General features: G+C 33.6%; 1 protein-coding gene across 1 annotated transcript; it reads left to right on the top strand.

Moving 5' to 3' along the window:
* The first annotated feature begins 6,394 nt into the window (after nucleotides 1-6,394).
* LOC113716373 (caffeoylshikimate esterase) lies at nucleotides 6,395-13,257 on the top strand. Its single transcript, XM_027240674.2, has 8 exons — nucleotides 6,395-6,854; nucleotides 7,954-7,983; nucleotides 8,379-8,502; nucleotides 8,589-8,735; nucleotides 11,992-12,122; nucleotides 12,205-12,342; nucleotides 12,507-12,605; nucleotides 12,819-13,257. Exons 1-8 carry the CDS (start codon nucleotides 6,711-6,713, stop codon nucleotides 13,029-13,031), a joined length of 1,026 nt encoding a protein of 341 aa, XP_027096475.1. The 5' UTR covers nucleotides 6,395-6,710; the 3' UTR covers nucleotides 13,032-13,257.
* The last annotated feature ends 8,718 nt before the right edge of the window (nucleotides 13,258-21,975 follow it).

The following is a 21,975-nucleotide window of genomic DNA, read 5'->3' as shown; positions in this document are numbered from 1 at the left end:
CAATTTCATTAGCATCCATATTAGGAAAACACTATTCAAATAGAAATATCTCTTTTACTTAAGTTGGGTTTGGGGGACAGCTTTTTAATAGGGTCCATCAAATGAGTGCCTATTAGGTACTTGCTATAATATATTTCAGGCGATAATTTAAAAAAAAATCAATTAATGGAAGTGCATAAATATAAAGGAGGATAGAAATTGTTAGTGTGTGCCATTATAGGTTGAGTGAGACTTAGGTTGATTAATAAGCTCCCATTTGGCATCTATTAGAAAACTCTTTTCTAGCGGGCTCCTACTTAGTACTCATTAGTGCACCTAATTTACACTTAACTTATCATGTGTTTATATGCACATTCATATTTATTGCACCCCCTATTTTAGACTCTTTTTCAAATTAATAACACTTTTGCCAAAAAAACTAACACATGACACTCATTTGCAGCTATTAGCCCAACTCATAGTTATTAGTGAATGAAAACTCAAAAATGTATTCTTCAGCTGTCCGTACATCAATTTTTTGACAATAATCCGCATGCTTTATCTAATTTATAACTCAAAGGCATCATACTTTCTTACAAGTAGTCACGCAAGAAAATTCAGAAAATTGGTAAAAATAAAAATGAAAAGTGACGTACAACAAATCTAGTTTAAAGTTAAAAAATTTACTTGTACACACCACTTTCCTCGTATGGAACTCTGAAATTTAGAATCTAAGACATAAAATGAAGGTTTTAAACTATGATAAATGGGCACTTAATGCTGCAACAGTGACATGTAAGTTTTTACATATTTGATTAACTATTTATGGCTATTGTTTCATATGCTTTTGTGGAAGAATCTCAGTAGCCATTTGTCTTGCATTTAACCTTATATGGTAGGTAAATGCTTAGCTTACTTTCCTTACATTCCTTACCAAATGTTACTGCATTGCCACAACTAACAAAAGCATCCAAAGAACACATTACCAGACATAGACCACCACACATACGTATATGCATTTGTTTGTTTTTTTTTATATGTATATGCATTTTAGTTCTTGGCTTTGCTTGAAGTGGTGTTCTTGGAAATTTTGCTAACGTTTCAATTTTTAACCATGCCAAAGCTCTAAAAATTTTGTGAGATAGGGCTGAGATGAGCATCTCGCTAACAAAAGCCCAATGTTTTGTTCTGTTGCCTTCGAATGGAGTGCAAGTGGAACTCCAGCATGATTAATTGAATTTTAGGCCATGTCAATGATTTTTCGATCATAGAATTTCATAGAATGATCTTGGGTTGGGCTACAAACTTTGATATATGGGCCGGTCTTCTTGCTTTCAAAGAGAACGACAAAATGACACATTACTTTTTTTTTTTTTTTTCCATTTATTAGTCCTACTGCTACTGTAGCTTAGTAAGTTCTTTCTGAAATTCTTGTACAAATTTAATTCCACTTCCAGTATTACTAATCCATGTTTATATAGTATTGCATGGCTCGTTTTTGAATAAACCAGGAGACTTCTACTACGGAAAATGTGCTTTGCAAGCACTTCTGATAGCAAATGTGGAAAGGTTTGAACCAAGTGTCACGTCTTTGCAATTCACATTGCAGTCTCTATTTAGTTTTCTTGCATGTGACAGATGGCCAAGTAATTAATTAGCATATATTGCCCGGTAGAGATCGACATCATTGGCTTAGTCGACTATTGTTTGAATTCGAGTCTTGTTACTAGAAATTTAGTTCAATTTCAATAGCCCGTTAATTTTCACAAAAAATAATGCCAACAACATCCCAAAATTTGTTGATTACAGAAGGAGTTCTGCACGGTCCCTCTTGTTTACTTTGTTGATTAAACATGGTCTCTTGCTGTTTCACATGCTGCTATAGAAATTAGAATCTGATGATTTGTTGCAAAGCTGACTATCATCGAGGATTATAAAACTTACCTTTGAAGAGTGCTGCGTTACGATTGGACCAAATAGCATAGTAAAATAATCTTGATCAAGAGTAACCGTATGATAGAACTTTTTAGTGCTATCTAGCTTTATGATTCTAGACGACTCTCAGTTTTCTTGCACCCAACCCACAAAATTTGTAGTCAAAACTTGGGAATTCTTAGATTTTTAATTAGGTCAATTGTCTCATCAGCGACTATTGCCTTAGCGATCTCAACATCTACTAGGCCATCAAAATGTATAGATAGTCTCGCAAGAAAGTGCCCACCATGATTGTGGATGATCATACCAATCCCAAAAAGTTGCTTATGTGCTGAAACAGAGCCATCAAAAATTGCTTTGCAGTTTGGATTGCGGTTTTCCGCCGAAAAATTGTGTTATTTTTCGTGATCACATTTCCCTATTACCTTTTTCCCTCACATACATCAAATCGCTACAGTAATTTTTCCATGAAAAATGACGGAAAATACAATCCAAACGGCCTCTTAGATTTTGACGGGATGGGCTACAATCATTGAGGTTAGCTGCATGAAAGGCTTGAAGATGATTTGTTTCAGAGCTGGCTAGAATTAGAGGATTATAAAACTTACCTTTGAAAAGCACTGCATCAAATAGCATAACAAAGTAATCTTTGATCAAGAGAAAGTGTATGATAGAACATATTTTGCTATCCAACTACTCCTCTGTTCCATAAAATTTGTTATTTTTAGGAGAATGTGCAATTTATATATAGTGATATTAGTAGGAAAGAGAATTTTTATTTTCCTCTTATATTCTTGCGGCCACCCATCTTTTATTTGATGTATTGATAATTATGGCGAATAAGTGATGGGTCAATATCAAGGGTAAAGATAAAATTTCATTGAAAAATGTGAGTTAACTTTTCTAAAATGACAATTAATTTGAAACAAGAAAAAGTGACAAACATGACAAATATTTTGGGACGAAGGAAGTATATGGTTCTAGATGTGACTTTTAGTTTTCTTGCATAGGTAACATTAGACAAAAAACAAATTTAAAGAGTTGAAAAAGATAGGGATAATTTCAGAAATCTCCCTTGAGGTTTTTAATAATATCACTCAGCTCCCTTGAGATTTTTAAAATCTCACTTACCTCCCATGAATTGATATTTCTTGTAATACATTTAACCCCTTTGGAGGAAATACAAGAAAAATAAAACTTTGATTCCAATACTACCATTATGTTATCCTACTTATGGAATTTATAACAATAATAAAAAAATATATAAAGTTAAATTTTTATAAAATAAATTTTATAGACACTGACAATGTATATACTTTCACTGTTGGATTCATGATACATATGCAAGCAGCCACGGATTTAAGGGGGGGCTGGTGGGGGCTTAAGCCCCCCCCAAGCCGCCGGAAAACTCGTGTCCAATATCCCAGTGCTCCCAGCATCTCCTCATCTTCGTATTCACCCTGGCAAACCACACAGATTTCTTCAAAGCCTTCATCATCATCTGCAACTTCTTCTTGACGACGACTTCTTCTTCTGATCTTTAGTTGCTGGATTATGTTATCTTCTCGCAACCCACTACTTATCATAAGATTACCAGTACTATAACCATCGTCTTGCCCCATTAGTCCTTCCTCCTCCAAGCTGATCAAGTCATCCTCCGAAGCATAAGGAAAGAGATCATCTGCAAAAGAAATCAGTTCCCTTAAACTAGCGGTAGGATAGAGAGGTTGCAGAGCCATTAATTGCTGGTAGAGCGTGGAATTAGGTCTCTCATTATGGTCGAAATCCATTGCTGATTCCTCAGTCAGATCAGTAATCGGTGGTTCTTGAACGTGGCTAGTTGTACAACCCTGGGGAGTATTGCAGCAGTTTTGATATCTGAAGAATTGAGGAAGAAACAAAGGGCAAATTAACGGGAATCTGCAGAGAGGATGGAACGATTAAATTCAAGAAACAGGTTTTACTGCAAATATTGCTTATGTTTGTTTATATAGTGAGGATTTAACCGACGTTACAGAATCCGAAGTCAAGAAGGAAAGGGAATTTGTCGGGAGTTAGAGTATCTTCCCCACACGTAATATTTGTACTTTTAGCGCACTTTCCTCGCGAGACAATCGGATAAAAACGTGCATTTAGTATTCTTGTTGGCTAAAATGATTTCCTTTATTTGGTCCTTTATATTTTTCTGGATTGGTTTGTGAATTAAGGTAGTTAGTCACATAAGCAGGTGACTGCATGGATTGTCTCGCGACGAGATTTTAATTGTACTTTGCACCCCTGAACTATTTTCAAAATGATTTCAAGTGTTAATCAATAACAAATTTTTGGGTATGTATAATTATATGTTTTTATTATTTTTATAATTATTGATTCCAAATTTTACTTATTAAATATATTTATTTCGTCACAAAAAAAAATTTTTAATACACTTCAGCCCCCTCAAAAATAAATTTCTGGCTCCGTCCCTGTATGCAAGAGTTGGAGTTCAAATTCAAAATTTGCATAATTATTATTCATCCAATACTTATAGTGTATATACTTTCAACGTAGGAAAGATTAATCCATTTTTGTAAGGTGTAAATTTTTTGATGTAAACTATTTATTTTAGTCGTATTGGAATAAAAGTAAAATTTACGCATTGAAAAATTCACACATATGAAATTTTCAATAGAACTTAAACTATATCATGAATGAAAACATATTTCTCCAAAAAATATCTTGACTTCCTTAATTTTAACTGTGCACGAAATTTTTTAAGGTGTTAATTACTCTCTAAAATCCTCCTAAGTGGTTGATATTGATTATATTAAATTTATTCACATCCTTTACTATCCCACCATGACCCCAATGTACAGAAATATGGACCATTATTAGCTAGCAATTTTTTTAATTTACATTTTTTTCTTTTAAAATTTTATTTTGTTTTGACTTTTTGGTTAAATAGTTATTAAGGGCAAGGGTAATGTTGTCACTTTATGACCTTTGATAGGAATCTTTAGTTTTGTCAAGTTGATAAGAGAGGTAAGTGAGATTTTTAAAAATTGAGAGAGCTGAGTGATATTATGACAAACTTCAGGGGAGGTTTCTAAAATTAGCCCAAAAAGAAAATGTGTTTGGACTGACAACGTAAATGAAGTATACTTGGTCGTGGGTGCTAAACCTAGCCAAATAGACATATAACATGATGAATCCATTTTCAGAAATCGTTCTGGTGCAAATCTTGTGCAAATAAAATATCTTATTATATGCCCAATATGCACTTTAAATTTTGCCAGCTCTACCTTTAAGAAAAAAAAAGGAAACAAAAAACATTTACCAGCTCTCTTAAACTTGCTGAAGTCTTCGGCCCCACGGAAGAAAGTTGGATATATTAAGAGTTCAATTTTGAATTTGATACCTTAAAAAAAAGTCTAAATGACACAACCTTGGGTCAAATTGTATACAAACATTTACCAGGGACGGTTCAACATGTGGTGAAGTTATAATTGGATCTTTGTGGTGAAGTTATATAAGTAATTCACACAGGGTTAAACTAACAATCAATTGTGCTTTTGGTTCCACAGTTACTACACTGTGTAGGAGTGATAGGCTTGACAGTACAGCATGGGGAGTGTAAGGTTGTGTTTGGATTGCATTTTTCGTTATTTTTTATGGAAAAATTATTGTAGCGATTTGATATATGTGAGGGAAAAACATGATAGGAAAATGTGATCACGGAAAACGATAATATTTTCCGACGGAAACAAGCAATCCAAGCATGACCTAATATTTGGGGGAGATAGATTATGTGTCACGGGATGAGAGAATTTAAGTGAGAGATGTCAAATTAGAATGTCTATTTTCAAATAATATTTCATTTGCATCGTAAAATATATTTTTTAATTTATTTTTTTATATTTTTAATTATCTTTTTTGCCCTGTTTGGGGTTGCAATACTTTTAGTGAAAAAGTACTTTTTGATGTTAAAAGTATTTTTAAAGTATTTGGTGAACATTATCCCATAAATTAGGAGTAGAAGTTTTGCTCTCAAAAGTACTTTCAGCAAAAGTTCAAATTTGATGCTTTTAAATTAATTTTTGTAATTTAAAAAATAAAATATCAAATTTAATTATTTTATCCTATATTATGAATTAAATAAAGAGATAAATACTTTAAAAAATTTTAAAATTAATATTATTCAATATAATAAATGCTTATTAAATTATATCTCAAAATAATATATTTAAAAATATTTAAATAATTAATAAATAATTTTATTAAAAATTTTTTTAGGAAAGTGCTCCTCAATAAGTTACTGTTGAACACTTTATCTGACATATATCACGTCACAAAGCCAGAACTGCCAGCGGCCTCAGCACTCAGCCTTTTATGTTTCGTTAGACTCGCGTCTCCTTCAATGTAAGTCCCTTCTTTCTATAACACTGGATTATTAAATACTACTTAGATTATTAAATAGTAAAGTAGATTTATTATTAGCACTACTACTTCCTTGCGACAAAGACAGATTCTTGACCAACGCAGATTCCCATTTCGACAGCTTCCCAGAAGTCATCAGCTGTTTTTTTTTGTCAATTTTATTTTTGTTTCACTGACTTTTCCCCTTCTTATCCTCCTTTCTTTTTCTCTTTTTTGGTGATTTTGTTGTCTGGGTTCTTAGAAAAAGAGGAAGAAAAAAAAAGAGTGCATTTATGGTCTAGAAGCTGATAAACTCTCTGGGTTCTGAATAAGATCTGAAATTGTACGGTTCAGAGGTAAAGGTTAAAGCTTCTTCATTGAGGGGTGAGAAAAGAGCTGCAATGGTGAGGCATGAGAAGTTCCCAGGGGTAAGTAAAGAGTTGCAGAAGATTGTGGATGCAAATATGAGAAAGGTTGGGGCCCGAAGGCGTGCTCGTGAGGCCTTTAAGGATATTCAACTCTCAATTGATCACATTTTGTTCAAGGTAATTATTGCAAATTGCAACAGGTGCTCAAGGGATTGGTAATTTGATAAAGCTTACGCCTTTGTGAAGAATGATTAGACTTTTTCTTTTTTGTTTGTTTATCCGTTCTATGGCGGTTTGATAGAATTTGATTTCTATTGCATTTGCTTTTCTTTTGTTGGCTGTGATTGACTTTTTTGAAACCAAATAGGACTGACTGGTTGTTCTGAAGAATTCATATGGGCTCTTAAACTTAGGAACATGTAAATGTCTTTAATGCTAACAATTCATTGTGCAGCTTATTGATGATATACATGGCTTATTGGTTATTGACTAATATTTTGCAAATGCGTAGAATTGCTGGCTGTTTGTCTACATATCTTTGGCGGTTCTGTGAAAAGAAGGTAGAAATAAGGATTCTCTTGTCCAGTAGAGCAGTGGACTATATTGCTTATTGCTCATTGCTCTCTCTCTTTCTCTGCGAAAGATAAAAAAATGGGAGAATGATGTCCTATAATAAACTGTTGAAAGACAATCGATTCTTTATGAGAAGATGAGGGTGGAAGTTCATGCGGATTAATAAAACTTTATGATTTCAATCCTGCTGTACCTAAAGTATGGACCAAGTTAATTGCTTAGGCTTTCATATGGACTCTATGGCAGTATTAATTATCCTTCTCCAATATAAGCTATGCACTTGTTTGCTTGCCACTTTGTGAGCTCCTATAGATGCTACTGTGTTCACAATTCCCATAATGCACTTATATGTGTTCAAGCTACTCCGGGTACACTCCCCTTGCAGTTAAGAAATTAGAAGGGCAGATGCACTTTTACAAGATTACATTTGGCACTCATAAAGTAGCATATCGTTTCTGTTATTGGAAGGGTTTTGCCTCTACCATCCTTGGTTAATATTTGTGCCTGTATATGGTTTTAACTGTTGGAGCTGCAAATTTTTTCATCTTTTGTTGCTTTTTGCTTTTGACTTTGGTGGAAATATGGTTTAGTAGAAAACCTAGTTTCCTTGTGGGAAGCATATTGTGTTGAAGTTTGACTTCCACTTTCTTGGATTAATGATTTGATTGGTGATGTTGACTGCTCTGTGTTTGTCTTTTAACAGATCCCAAGTGACGGCTTGAAGATGAAGGAGGTACAACTTCTTATATCTCCTGATCTTGGTCTCTGAACCTATGACTGGAAGCTTTCCTATCGCATCCCAGTCATCTACCATATTCCCTTCTTGTCCTTGAAAAGATGATGTAGGAAACTGATTTCCATTTTGAGAAGATTGTGATGAAGAAAAGTTAGTCATAGACTTAGTTTAAGAGTGCCATAAATTTCTGTTTATACCATTATAGCTGCTACAATGGAGTGATAGTTGTCTAGTCTGTGTTGACTAGCATATGCTAGAAATCATTCATATTTTTGCAAGCTTCATGTTTATTTGAAAACTGTCATTTACCAGTGGCATCTTGTGTCTGTATGGTTTCACAGCCTTTGTGAAAGTTTTTACATCAAGATAGTCATTTGAATACTGTGATACAGTCATACCAGGTGAACTCTAGAGGATTGGAATACTTCTCAAAAAGTTGGGTGCCGCAGACCAGTCCTAAGGCAGTGGTTTGTTTTTGTCATGGTTACGGAGACAGTTGCACCTTTTTCTTCGAAGGCATGTAGCTTAAGCAAATGATTTGAAATTGCAGATTTGCTCTTGTGAATCTTCATGGTTTAATGGATGTGTGGTGTCATTTGCAGGAATTGCTAGAAAGTTAGCCTTCTCTGGCTATGCAGTTTTTGCTATGGATTATCCTGGATTTGGACTTTCTGAGGGTCTTCATGGCTATATTCGAAGCTTCAACAGGCTAGTTGATGATGTGATTGAGCATTACTCAAAAGTTAAAGGTATTTTGGCTAATTTCTTGCATAGCTGCATGACATTTTTTGCAAGGATTTCTGCAGGAGTGCATCAAATTACATTTGAGGGCTTGTAACTAATAGCACACCTAACTGTGGAAAAAAAAGAAAAAAATTTTGATAGTGTTGGATAAATGGCTACAACAATGTTAACACTATCTGCTTGAGTCGTGCGTGGCACTGTCCTAAGAAACTATTTCATGAAATTGAAATGTTTCCCCAGGATTAAACAAGCCTTCTTCTATTTGTTGCGAACAAGAAAGACAAGCTTTCTTCTTGTTGCAAACTAGAAGGACCAGAACTAGCAAATTAAAACCAGCAGATATATATAAAAGACAAGAAGATGAGAACAGAATTATCAATAAGATATCAACTAACAAAAAATAAAAGAGAGAGAGAGAGAGAGAGAGAGAGAGCAGCTATCAAAAGATATCAACTGAAGCTGCTGGGGTAATTTTCTGAGGAGGGAATGGATCCTATTTATAGATTTTAGAGTGAGGTGCAACCCTTCTCACTTCCGATGTGGGACAAAAGACTGCAACTCTTCTCACTTCTCAATGTGGGACAGAGAAAATAATACTTCTCATTTTTCGATGTGGGACAAAGAATATTTTTGAAATACTATATATTTTACAACAATCTCCCTCCTATTTCAAAAAAATTCTTTGGATAAAGGAAGAATTTTAAAAGTACTCTGCTGGATTTGGTTGAAATGTAATTAGATTGGTGTCTTTTGGACTATGAACCAAACATATATTGATAAAACATGATCTACAGAATTATTGGTGAAATATAAATTTCTATGAACCAATAACTCTTGATGGATGATAGAGATTTTATCAATCACATTATAACCCATAATTTGCTGTTAACGCGATTTTGCGCTTTTTGGCCGTGCGTCTGCCTGGTTATTCATGAGAGCTCTAAAGATTTGACCAATGGATCTTATAGGAGCGGCCCCACTCCACTCTCATATAGGTGAATTCATCAAGTGTGTATTGCTTTAACTACACCTCCCTAATGGAATATGAATTCATTAAGAGTTTTAACTCATCCTCACAATTACTCAAAGCACTTATCTCTGGAGGGACTTAAATTGAAGTGCTTTACCATCAATATTGACTTGTTATTACCCATATGAATCTACTTCATGGGATCACCAATCACATAGGTTGGGTTACTGTCTCTATTGACAATTTGTTGGTCGAAGTCCCATTTCTTTTGTAGTTTGAAGAATCAATTTTCTTCCTATGGGTTTAGTCAGAGGATCGGCCAAATTCAACTCTGACTTTACATAATCAATGGAAATAATTCCATCTCTAAGCAGCTGCTTTACGACATCATGTCTCAATCTCATGTGTCGACTTTTACAATTATACGATTTATTTTTAGCTATGGCAATCGCTGCTTGACAGTCACAGTGTATGGACATAGGAGGCAACAAATCCTTAGTTGAAGGAAGATTAGCTAAGAAATTTCTCCACCACTCGGCCTCAGTCCCTGTCAGTTCCAGAGCTACAAACTCTGACTCCATTGTTGATCTAGCAATGATTGTCTGTCTAGCAGATTTCCATGCTATTGCACAACCACCAAGGGTGAACACATAACCACTAGTGGATTTCGTATCATTTGAATCAGAGATCCAATTAGCATCACTGTAACCCTCTAATACAGTGGGAAATCCACTATACAGGATACCAAAATTTATGGTACCTCTCAAATATTTCATTAGTCTGACTAATGCAAACCAATGCTCACGGTTGGGATTATGGGTATATCTACTCAGTCGACATACAGCATAAGCTATATCAAGTCTAGTGAAATTCATCAGATGCATCAGACTCCCAATAATCTGAGCATATTTAGACTGAGCAATTGGGTCACCATTATTTTTCTTTAATATTGGGTGTTAAAATCCAACAATCTAAGAAACTATTTCATGAAATTGAAATGTTTCCCTAGGATTAAACAAGCCTTCTTCTATTTGTTGTGAACAAGAAAGACAAGCTTTCTTCTTGTTGCAAACTAGAAGGACCAGAACTAGCAAATTAAAACTAGCAGATATATATAAAAGACAAGAAGATGAGAACAGAATTATCAATAAGATATCAACTAACAAAAAATAAAAGAGAGAGAGAGAGAGAGAGAGAGAGCAGCTATCAAAAGATATCAACTGAAGCTGCTGGGGTAATTTTCTGAGGAGGGAATGGATCCTATTTATAGATTTTAGAGTGAGGTGCAACCCTTCTCACTTCCGATGTGGGACAAAAGACTGCAACTCTTCTCACTTCTCAATGTGGGACAGAGAAAATAATACTTCTCATTTTTCGATGTGGGACAAAGAATATTTTTGAAATACTATATATTTTACAACAGATAGTACATGAGAGCTCTGCTGTAGCTCTGAGTATGATTCTTCACACATTTCTAAGGGCCAAACCTCTTTCTATTCCCCTGTTATGAATAGGAAAACAAAGAGGGAAGGAGGAGGGAGGAGTATAAGGTGTTTACCATCATAAGTCTCACTTCGTCTTTGAATTTGACTTCAGAGTTTGTGACTTGTTACTTGCTTCACAATTATACTTTTTTCCATTTCTGAACTCCTATCTGCTTAATGCTTGTACATGATGGCGTAATAGCATCAACAGGAAATGTTAATTTGCAACAAATGTTGAAGTGAATGTGTTGAAGCCCTTCAATGAAGTTGGTTGTATCTGTCATTATTGAAAAAGGAGTATGAACAAAATAAATGAACAGGGCAAAGTCTTGCTTTGCTTGACTAGGAAATATAAGGACTAGTGCAACAACCCTTTCTTGCAATATTATCTGTTATTCTCTCTATATTTCACATGTTTAGGCCCTTTTCTCAGGTAGTTAATCATTTTGTGCTTGTTTCATTATGGGTTATTAGGAGCGTTTATTTGTGAAATTATGAGGACACTTGTTCATTTCTATATCAACAAATTTCATGAATTAAAATGTTCCTTTTGCAGTTTTATTCCTGAGCCATGGGCTTATTACTTGTGACATCTTTGCAGCTACATTTAGCTTAGAGACTATGTCTAATAGCTCTGATGTTAGTTTATCAAATGCACATCCCCAACACCCCCCCCTCCCAGCCCCCCGAAATAAACACCGAAAAAATAAGAAGTCTTATTGGAAAGAGAGAACGGGATGTACTTGTGCAAGTGAAAGGAAGATGGGCTAGGGGTCTGAAGACATTAAATTTACACTTTGGGTGCAGAAAATCCGGATTTCTGTGGTCTGCCAAGCTTCCTGTTTGGACAATCTATGGGAGGAGCTGTAGCTCTGAAGGTGCACCTCAAACAGCCTAATTCATGGAATGGAGCTGTTCTTGTTGCACCAATGTGCAAAGTACCTCTCTGAACTACCTTCTGAATTGTTCATTTCTTGTTTCTCATATACCTCATTTCTTGATCTGCATATTTTTCTACAGATTGCAGATGATCTGGTTCCACCACCGTTTGTCACACAAGTTCTTATTGGAGTGGCGAAACTTCTTCCAAAATGCAAGCTAGTTCCACAAAAGGATTTAGCTGAGTTAGCATTCAGAGATGCAAAGAAAAGGAATTTGGTTAGCCTTCTCTCCCTTTTATGAAGTGTTGAGCAGAAAGTGTGGGTTATTTAATATTGTAAGACAGCACACTCTGTGTTGTAAACAGAGCAGACATGTTGCTGCGAGATTTTTCCCATTGTTTGCCTGTTCATCCTTTTTTGACTTTTTGTCACTTTTTGCAGACTGCGTACCACGTGATTGCTTACAAGCATAAACCACGGCTACGAACTGCACTAGAGTTACTGAAGACTACCCAGGAAATAGAACAAAAACTGGAGAAAGTATGTAAACACTTTTCGTTTGTTGTTGCTATTGTTCTTCTTCTTCTTTTAAGGAGGGAAGGTGTGAGGAGTTTTGTAATGTTACTATATGGAGTTGCTTTCTAGGAGAGACTGCTTTCTATTTACAAATTTCAACATGCTTTTTGATGCTGTGGAAATAACATTTGAAAGACTGATGTATTCTCATGAGTCAGTACAAATGCTCTTTTGTAGGTTTCTCTGCCATTATTGATCCTCCACGGCAAGGCTGATGCGATAACAGATCCGTCTATTAGCGAGGCATTATATGAGAAGGCAAGCAGTGCAGACAAGAAACTGATTCTCTATGATGACGCTTATCATTCCCTTCTTGAAGGTGAGCCAGATGAGGTGATCCTTAAAGTGTTTGGTGATATCATTTCTTGGCTTGATGTACATAGTTCTTGAAGACAAGCCATTCGCAGCATCTGCAATCTGTGTAGGCGGGTACATTCTTTCTGGAGTGGGAGTTAAGACAGTGGACGGGAAATGGGAATGGGGAAGAAATGGAGGAGAGGAAATGGGTGTTATGGTTTGCAATCAAACTGGCTTATTAGAATGGACATGCCAAGTACTAAAGATGTTGTATAATCATTATAATTAAGGAAAATGCTACAGTTTCTTTTGGATACGATATCCATGATTCCAATCTACTTATATATTGTCACATTATTTTCGTGATTTAAAATCTTAAAAAAATCTAAAAGTTGATAACTCTTATCCTATATTCAACCGTGAATTTAATCTCATTGGTACTGTACTCTAAAGAGATTGTAGAGCTCTCATTAATTAATCATTAAGATATTGTAATTGAGAACCCTAAATTTTGACGCTTTGAATTGATCGTCAAGTTTGTAACTTAGAAGGTGTAAATGAAGATCATTTACCAACGTCAACTTGATGCATTTTAGGTGGCCTATGAAGAAAATTACTAACACCTGTTTTTTTAATTTTTATGCTAAACAAAAGCTTGAATAAGCAAGGGTTGAAAAGTTATAAATTAGATCTCCTTTTCTCTTCTCTCTTGCAATTAGATTTTCTTAGAACTGCTTCATGGCTTCATCGGCTGCCTTCCAGTCGTTGGCTGCGGGGCATTCCTCTTCTTCCTCTTCTCCTACTTTTTTGCCAAAAATCCTGTTCTAAGCTTTTCTTCTCGAATTCTTCAATACTAATTTGCATATTCAGGCGGTTACTTCCACTCATGGGAGGAGCTGGCTGTCTTGTTCTCCCAAAGCGGATTTATCAACCTTATTTGTGTCTTTGGAATATGCTCTTGTTGGAAAATTTGTCAGAGGTAGTTGGAAAATTTTTCACAAGTAGGCCTTCGATGGAGATTGCGAGGTTTCTACTTCATTTCAAATTTTAAAAACCTAAATAACTCGTTGTAAAGATTGTTTATCGAACATATGGGATATTAGGTGTCGATCCTAAAAAGAAAATTATCAATTACTAGTGTGAATCGAACTCCTTTATTATTTAGACGATCACAAATAAAACAAATAAATCTAAACTATTATCATGCAACAAAAGTAATAAAAATGACAAGAAAGTGATTCCTAGGGTCATAAAATTTCTAACTACTCTTGCAAATGAAAATTACTGGTTAATTGAGCTTATTATCTTGGCTAAATCATAACTAATTTTCTAATGTACATGATACCCATTTTCGCTAATGTACCAATCACATTTATAACTATCCCTTACCTACGTTTTGTAATGAACAAACAAGATATAGATTCATTAAAATCTATGAAATTACATGGTTAAAACCACAAAGGTCTTTGCCTACTTTCGTGAGAATATTTCCTAAATTCAACACTTCCATAAACTAGTATTAAATCGCAACTTTCATTAATGAAACAATACTTTTAGATAAGCATATTTAGCGATCAGTTATCATGATTGAAATATAATTGGTGATCAGTTAATCATGATTGAAATAGCAAAAGTATTAAATAACTTGCAATAAGTCAAATAACCATAAGAAGATCACACAATAATCATAGCAAGTTCATCCACATCCCTAGATATCAAATACTAGTAAGATATAAATGAAACATAAACATGAACCATACATGTATATTCACTAAACATAAGAATCAATACAAGAAATATAGTGATAGGCACGTCACTTGAGTTCTAATCTCTTCATTTTCATCCTCAGCTTCATTTTTGTTTAGTTACAGACTTACAATACAAGATGGATAAAACTATACTAACCTACACTAAGCTAATAAACTAAGGATAATTAGTGAAAGTTATATTTTTGTGGAAGTTTCTAGCCTTTCAAAATTATGAAAATGTGTCTTCAAACCCCCTATTTATAGATGAATTCAATTTTAAAATGAGTTGTTAAACTTGATGTGGAAAACTTTTTGAGATTTTCAAAATATGCTTTTACAAGTACCCATGTTCTTCTTTACAGCTGCAGCCAAAATTCTTTGTTGGAAATGAGCTGCAATAGCTCTAGAAAAACTGAGATTGCGCAAGTTGCACAGCTAACATGAGGTTACATGGAGTAGTTATGCGGGATAGGTCGCATGTCCCCCATAACTGCTCTCTTGCCGGTTTGATGCATTTTGACAATTTCTAAAAATTGCTCTTTTTTTGCATCAACTTGACCTGCAAATTTCTTAATGATGAAAGCTAAACTAACTTTTTCACAAAACACAAAAGTTCTCCATAATTGAGTTAGTTTTTCAATGTTTGAAAACCATCTCATTTTGAGCTTTGAAGGCTGAGATATGACAAAAACACCCTCAACTGATCAAATCCTTTCTCAGTCTACCACAGCAGAAATTCATGACTGTATTTTAGCTTTTTGAACATAAAAACGTATAAACTGGATCTCTCTATCTTCATATGAAATGTAGATCTATGTTTTATATTCAAAATAGTTAAAGTGCCATCTATATTCAATCTTGTAACTCGGAGTTATAGTTAAAATACTAGCAGGTATTAGAGTTGTCAAATTTTTCTTCTATTGAACTTGAATGCATTTCACACTTTGAACATTTTACACTTCATGTTCATTCTAAATCACTTCAAATTATCAAGAATAATCCAAATATCTTTTCAACTCATTTTATTTGATGATTGAGTCATTAAACCCTACAACAAAATGAAGTTTAAATTATTTTAATCCATAGAAATGCAATTTTTTACACATAATCCACAAAATATAAAATTCACCAGAAAACTAGATATTTAGCTATTAAAATAACTCAAACACACCAAAAACTAAGTAATAAAACACTTCAAACATACAAAATTCACATTTATTGAATTCTCCCATATTTGAATCATTGGTTGTCCTTAAGCAATAAGAAATACAAACCAATAATGATCCAAAATTTTGAAATAAAGCATATGTGCAACTTGAAATGCAATTCTTTAAAATTGCGTAAATAACCATTACACATTTATTCATTTAACCTCAAATACTCATAATATTAAATAAAAGAGAGATAATTATACCATAATTTGAACTAGCTCAATTCAAATTTTTATCTCAACCTAACTTTACAAACAAGTGTATGATATAGTTAATAACTAGTTTACTAATCCCATGATCATCTTTTTTTGTTTTTCTTTTTCAATTTAAAAGAGGGATTTATTCATGTACATATCAAATACTTATTCAGGTTGTAAAAGTATCTTTTGATGCGAGAATCGACATTTTTAGAGGAAAATTCCTAGGTACTTAACACTTCACATTTTCTTGCCTGGCTCTTTGTGAACCAAAGATTGATGTTTTAAATTTGAAAGAATATTGAATTCGTCTTAATTTTCACTATGCATTAGCTAATGCTGAAGGTAGAATCTGGGTTTTCTTTGATTTGATGTCCATGTTTAAGTAGAGATGCAATTTGATCAGTTTTTGGCTGTTTGGGTTTCTATTCCTCAATTGCTAGCTCCTTCATCTTTGTTTTTGTTCATGCTGCTTGTGATCAAGATGATCGTGTACACTTATGGCGAGATATTGGTAATCTAGATAATTCCTTACCTATGATGTTTTGTGGGGATTTCAAAGTGATAGTTTCTTCGGAGGAGAAAAAGGGCGGTCGACCATTTAAAGCAGTGGAGACGTTCAATTTTCTTAATTTTATTAATTTTCTTCAGCATAAAGATGTTGGCTTTACTGGGTCCAAATTCACTTGGTGTAACAACCAATTTGGTAGAGTAAGGGTTTGAAAGAGATTGGATCGGTTGTTAGTAAACCAGAAATGGATGGATTTTAATTGTTCAAATTCTGTGGTGCATCTTAATAGATTTTCTCCCGATCATTCTCCTCTTTTAATGGTTTTGAAGCCTTCTATTGATGGTAGTCCCAGGAGTTTTAAGTTTCTAAATTTTTGGTGTTCTTATACGAACTTTTGGGGCTTGTACAGCAGGCCTGGTCCCTGCCAGTAGAGGGACGCCCTATTAGGATATTGTTGTCGAAGTTGCAACGGGTTAAGAAAGCTTTGCAACGATAGAGTAAGGAATCTTTTGACAATATTTTTCATGCTATGGAGGTGGCTGAGGAGCAGGTCCGCAGATAGAAAATAGCTCTAGAAGATGATCCTACGATGGCAAATTAATTTGAGCTCTCTTGTTTGCAAGGAGTGTTATGCATAGCTCTCTTGTTTTCCATGCTGTTGTTAAGACTAAGAAGCTTAGAATGGTTATTTATCATATAAAAAATGAGGATAACTTTTGGGTGAATGAGGTTGACCAAATTCAATTTGCTGTGATTAGCTTCTTTTCAAAGATTTTGAGTCAAGAATATCAAGCAGATGTTGCTGATCATATACTTCGTCGCATTATTTCAGTGGTAACAAATACTGATAATCATGGTTGTCAAAATCACGGTCCTACGATCAGGATCAGCAAAATCGATTTGGATCAAGTATAGAATCGAAAATTGCATTAATATGTATAGGATCATTAGAATCGTTTGTGGAATCATAGGATCGTATACGTACGATCCCACTGCGATCCTACCGATTTTTTAGAATTTTGTAAATGTCGAGCTAAATTTTAAAATTAAATGGAAACTTTGAAGTAGGTTTGTAACTTATCAAAGAATTAGATCATTTAATTATAATTTTGCAATAATTTTTGTCTCAAAAACAAAAGTTACAACAAAAAAGGTTTCAGGAACAAATGAATGAAACAAACAGAGACAAAGTCACAAAGGACGAAGAGAGAGAAAGCTTTTTTGGTTCTTCCCCATCTCCATTCCAAACTTCTTCCCCATCTAGATTTCAATAGAATTTCATAAAATTTTTCCAATATTCCATCCCTATTCTCTATTGTCTTTGTATCATTGTCCAAGCTCAAGGAATTTCCGGTAGAAGAAGGCGTCCAACGAAAACAACCACGAGTATTCGTAACCCCAAATTTGATTGTTTCTTTTAATTATGCTTGTCAACTATATATGCATACTAAATGCTTTTAATATCGAGTGTTAAAATGGGTTGTATTCTTATTTTTGATTAGGCAAGGTGCCAGCACCTTTTCTTTTCATTTTAGGTTCCATTGCTTTTTTTTTTTTTGTGATTATTTGTGACATTGAAATATATAGGTATGGATTTCATTGGAGTCCCGTTTCTATTTTTTATGGTTATTTTGTGACATTGAAATATATATAGTTGTTGATTTCATTCTAATGTTTGTTTCTAATATTTGATGTCCTTGTACTACTGAATATTCTTATGAATTGCATCTAAAGTTGTGTCATTGGTATTTATTCTGTAGTCAGAAATAACCAAAAAGCAACGTTAACTAAAACTAACAAAATGTAGCTTGAATCGTGTTTAAAAACATTGTCCTAATAAACTATTTCATGAAGTTGAAATGTTACTCCAGAAATAAACAAGCCTTCTTCTTGTTTATAACAAGAAGGATCAGAACTTTAGCAAGTATCAACTAAATCCAACGGAGAGGTAAAGAAGGAGAAGAATAGAAGCAGAGGAGAGGAAGAAAGCTGTCAGGAAGATATCTACCGTCAGCTGTTGGTGGTCTGCAAAGTGGAAGTATAGCTGCTATTTATAGGCAACAGAAAGTGTACGTTGGTGAAAAATAATATCTTGTAACGTAAAAAACGTGGCTAATTTTATGTGTAACTGAACGTAAGAGTGGAAAACAATATGTATCTAATAACATAAAACGTGTAACTGAAAGCAATGGTTAATTTATGTTAATAGATGGTAATATTAAAAGGGAACGTTACAAAATGTACCAGTCTTTCGTAACTGATAAAATAAATAATGTTAAAGGGGAACGTTACATAATGTACCAGACCTTCGGTTACGATAAAAAATTTTATCTTCTTAGTGAAGAGTCAAATTTTGATTTGTAAAATCAGTAAAACTCACTTGGACCGCATTTAATCCACGCGCGGGGGGGAGGGAAAATCCGTCAATTTGTATTGAAACGGTCCAATTCAACTTCCCTCTAATGCGCGCGAACCCACACTAGTTACCAACTTAAAATAAACCCAATAACAGACTACACATTATAAACGATGAGAAGTCATTTTAGTTTTCTGATGTGGGACAAGATCTTTTGAAATATCCTTTTTATTTACAACAATCTCCTTTCTATTTCAAAAGATTTTGGTCAAAATAAAGAGATAGTCTGCTGGATTTATTTGGGTGAAATGTAATCAGTTCGGTGTCTTTTGGACTATGAACCAAACTTAGATTTGACAAAACATGACCTACAAAATCATTGGTGAAATATGAATTTCTATGAACCAATAACTTTTGATGTATGACAGAAATTTTATCAATCACGCTATAACCCATAACTTGCTGTTATCGCAAGTTTATAGCTCGGCTAATAAATCTTATAGGAGCGGTCTCACTCTACTCTCATATAGGTGAATTCATCAAGTGTATATTGCTTTAAATACACCTCCCTAAAGGGATATAAATTCATTAAGAGTTTTAAACTCACCCTCACAATTATTAGCAATCAAAGCACTTATCTCCAGAGCGATTTAGATTTGAAGCACTTTACGGTCAATATTGATTTGTTATTACCCATATGAACTTACTTCATGGGATTACCAATCACATCTATTGGGCTACTGTCTCTATTGACAACTTATTAGCCTTAGCCCCATTTCCCTTGTAGTTTGAATAATTAATTTCCTTCCTATAGGTTTAGTTAGAGGATCGACCAAATTTAACTCTGACTTCACAAAATCAATAGAAATAATTCCATATTTAAGCAGCTGCTTTACGATATCATGTCTTAGTTTCGTGTGTTGATCTTTGTAATTATATGATTTATTTTTAACAATAGCAATTGCTGCTTGACAATCACAGTGTACAGGAAACAATAGATCCTTAGTCGTAGGAAAACTGATTAGGAAGTTTCTTAACCAATCAACCTCAGAACCAATCAACTCCACAGCTATAAACTCTGATTCCATAGTTGATCTAGTAATGATTGTCCATCTAGCTGACTTCCATGCTACTGCACCACCACTAAGAGTGAATACATAATCACTAGTGAATTTTGTCTCATTTGAATTCGACATCCAATTAGTATCATTGTACCCCTCTAATATAGTGAAAAATCCACAATATAAGATACATAATTCATGGTACCTCTCAAATATTTCATTAGTCTGACTAATGCAAACCAATGCTCACTATTAGGGTTGTGAGTATACTTGCTCAATCGACACACAGCATAAGCTATGTCAGGTCTTGTAAAATTCATCAAATATATCAAACTCTCAATAATCTGAGCATATTTAGACTGAGCAACTAGGTCACCATTATTTTTCTTTAATTGAGTGTTAGCATCATAAAGAGTACCTACAGGTATCACATCATAATTTTCAAACTTCCTAAGAAGTCTTTTTATATAATGTTCTTGTGACAACATTATACCATTATTTCTCCTTATAATTTTAACACCCAATATCATTTTAACTTCACCCAAATCTTTTATATCAAATTCAGAGGATAAGAAATATTTAGTACTATTGACAATATCTATAGTTGTACCAAATATAAGCATGTCATCCACATATAGGCTAATTATCATATATTGATTATTCACAACTTTAGTATATACACATTTATCCACTTCTACAGACAAAAAATCGTCTTTCATCAAAACTTGATTAAATTTCTCATGCCACTATTGAGGAGCTTGTTTTAGACCATAAAAAGATTTGATTAATTTACACATTTTATTTTCTTGTCCAGATTCAACTCATCCTTCAAGTTGAAATATATAAATTTCTTTTTCTAAATCACCATTTAAAAAAAATTATTTTGACATTCATTTGATGAACAACAAGTTTGTGGATACAAACTAAGGCAAATAAAACATGAATAGAAGAAATTCTTGTTACTGGTGCAAATGTGTCAAAATAGTCAACATTTTGTTTATGAGAAAATGCTTTTGCTACTAAACGAGCTTTGTATTTTTCTAAAGAACCATCAGAATTATATTTTCTTTTAAAAATTCATTTGCAACTAATAGGTTTTGCACCAGGAGGCAAATCTACCAAAATCCATATTTTATTTTTCAAAATAGAATCAATTTCTGATTTAATTGCTGTTTTCCAAAACTTGCAATCAGAAAAAGAAATTGTATCAAAATAAGTTAAAAGATCATTGTCGACAATAAAGGTTTGAAAATTATTCTCATAAGAAAATTCTTTTCTCGGCCTTTTACTCCTTCTCAATTCTTCATTAGGGATTATTTCTTTATTTCTTTCAACAGGTACATGAGAAAATTTATTGGGCAGTAGAAAAATATGTTCAAAAAATTCAACATTTTTTGTCTCAATAATTGTATTACAATCAAGTATTTCACTTCTTAAAACAAGAAATCTATATGCAGTACTATGTTTAACATATCCAATAAACAAACAATCAGAAGTTTTAGAACTTAATTTTCTTTTCTTAGGTTCAGGTAATAACACTTTAGCAAGACACTCTCATACTTTTAAATATTTTAAATTTGGTTTATCATTTTTTCATAATTCATAAGGTGTTTTGTCAGTCTTTTTATGTGAAATTCTATTTTATAGATAACATGCAAATAATATAGCTTCTTCCCATAAATTATTTGGAGTATGAGAACTAACTAACATAGAGTTCACCATTTCTTTTAGTGTCCTATTTTTCCTTTCAGTTACTCCATTAGATTCTGGTGAGTAAGGATGTGTTGTTTTATGTATTATGCCTTCTTGTTCACAAAACTTATTTAAAGCTAAATATTCACCTCCTCTGTCTGATCTAATTCTTGTTATCTTCTTATTAAGTTGATTTCTACCTCAGACTTATAAGATAAAAAGGCATTATGAGTATCATCTTTATTTCTAAGTAAATAAAGT

The sequence above is a fragment of the Coffea arabica genome, chromosome 11c (genome assembly GCF_036785885.1).
Source record: "Coffea arabica cultivar ET-39 chromosome 11c, Coffea Arabica ET-39 HiFi, whole genome shotgun sequence".
Classification (NCBI taxonomy): domain Eukaryota; kingdom Viridiplantae; phylum Streptophyta; class Magnoliopsida; order Gentianales; family Rubiaceae; genus Coffea; species Coffea arabica.
The sequence above is the reverse complement of the archived record's forward strand: the minus strand, read 5'-3'. Positions and strand labels throughout refer to the sequence as shown.

Bases quoted from the DNA above. Each gene is read 5' to 3' on its own strand.
- LOC113716373 (XM_027240674.2), top strand. From the start codon at position 6,711: ATGGTGAGGCATGAGAAGTTCCCAGGGGTAAGTAAAGAGTTGCAGAAG. The intron at 7,984-8,378 runs GTACAACTTCTT...ACTGTGATACAG, and splicing joins ACGGCTTGAAGATGAAGGAG to TCATACCAGGTGAACTCTAG. The intron at 12,123-12,204 runs GTACCTCTCTGA...ATTTTTCTACAG, and splicing joins TTGTTGCACCAATGTGCAAA to ATTGCAGATGATCTGGTTCC.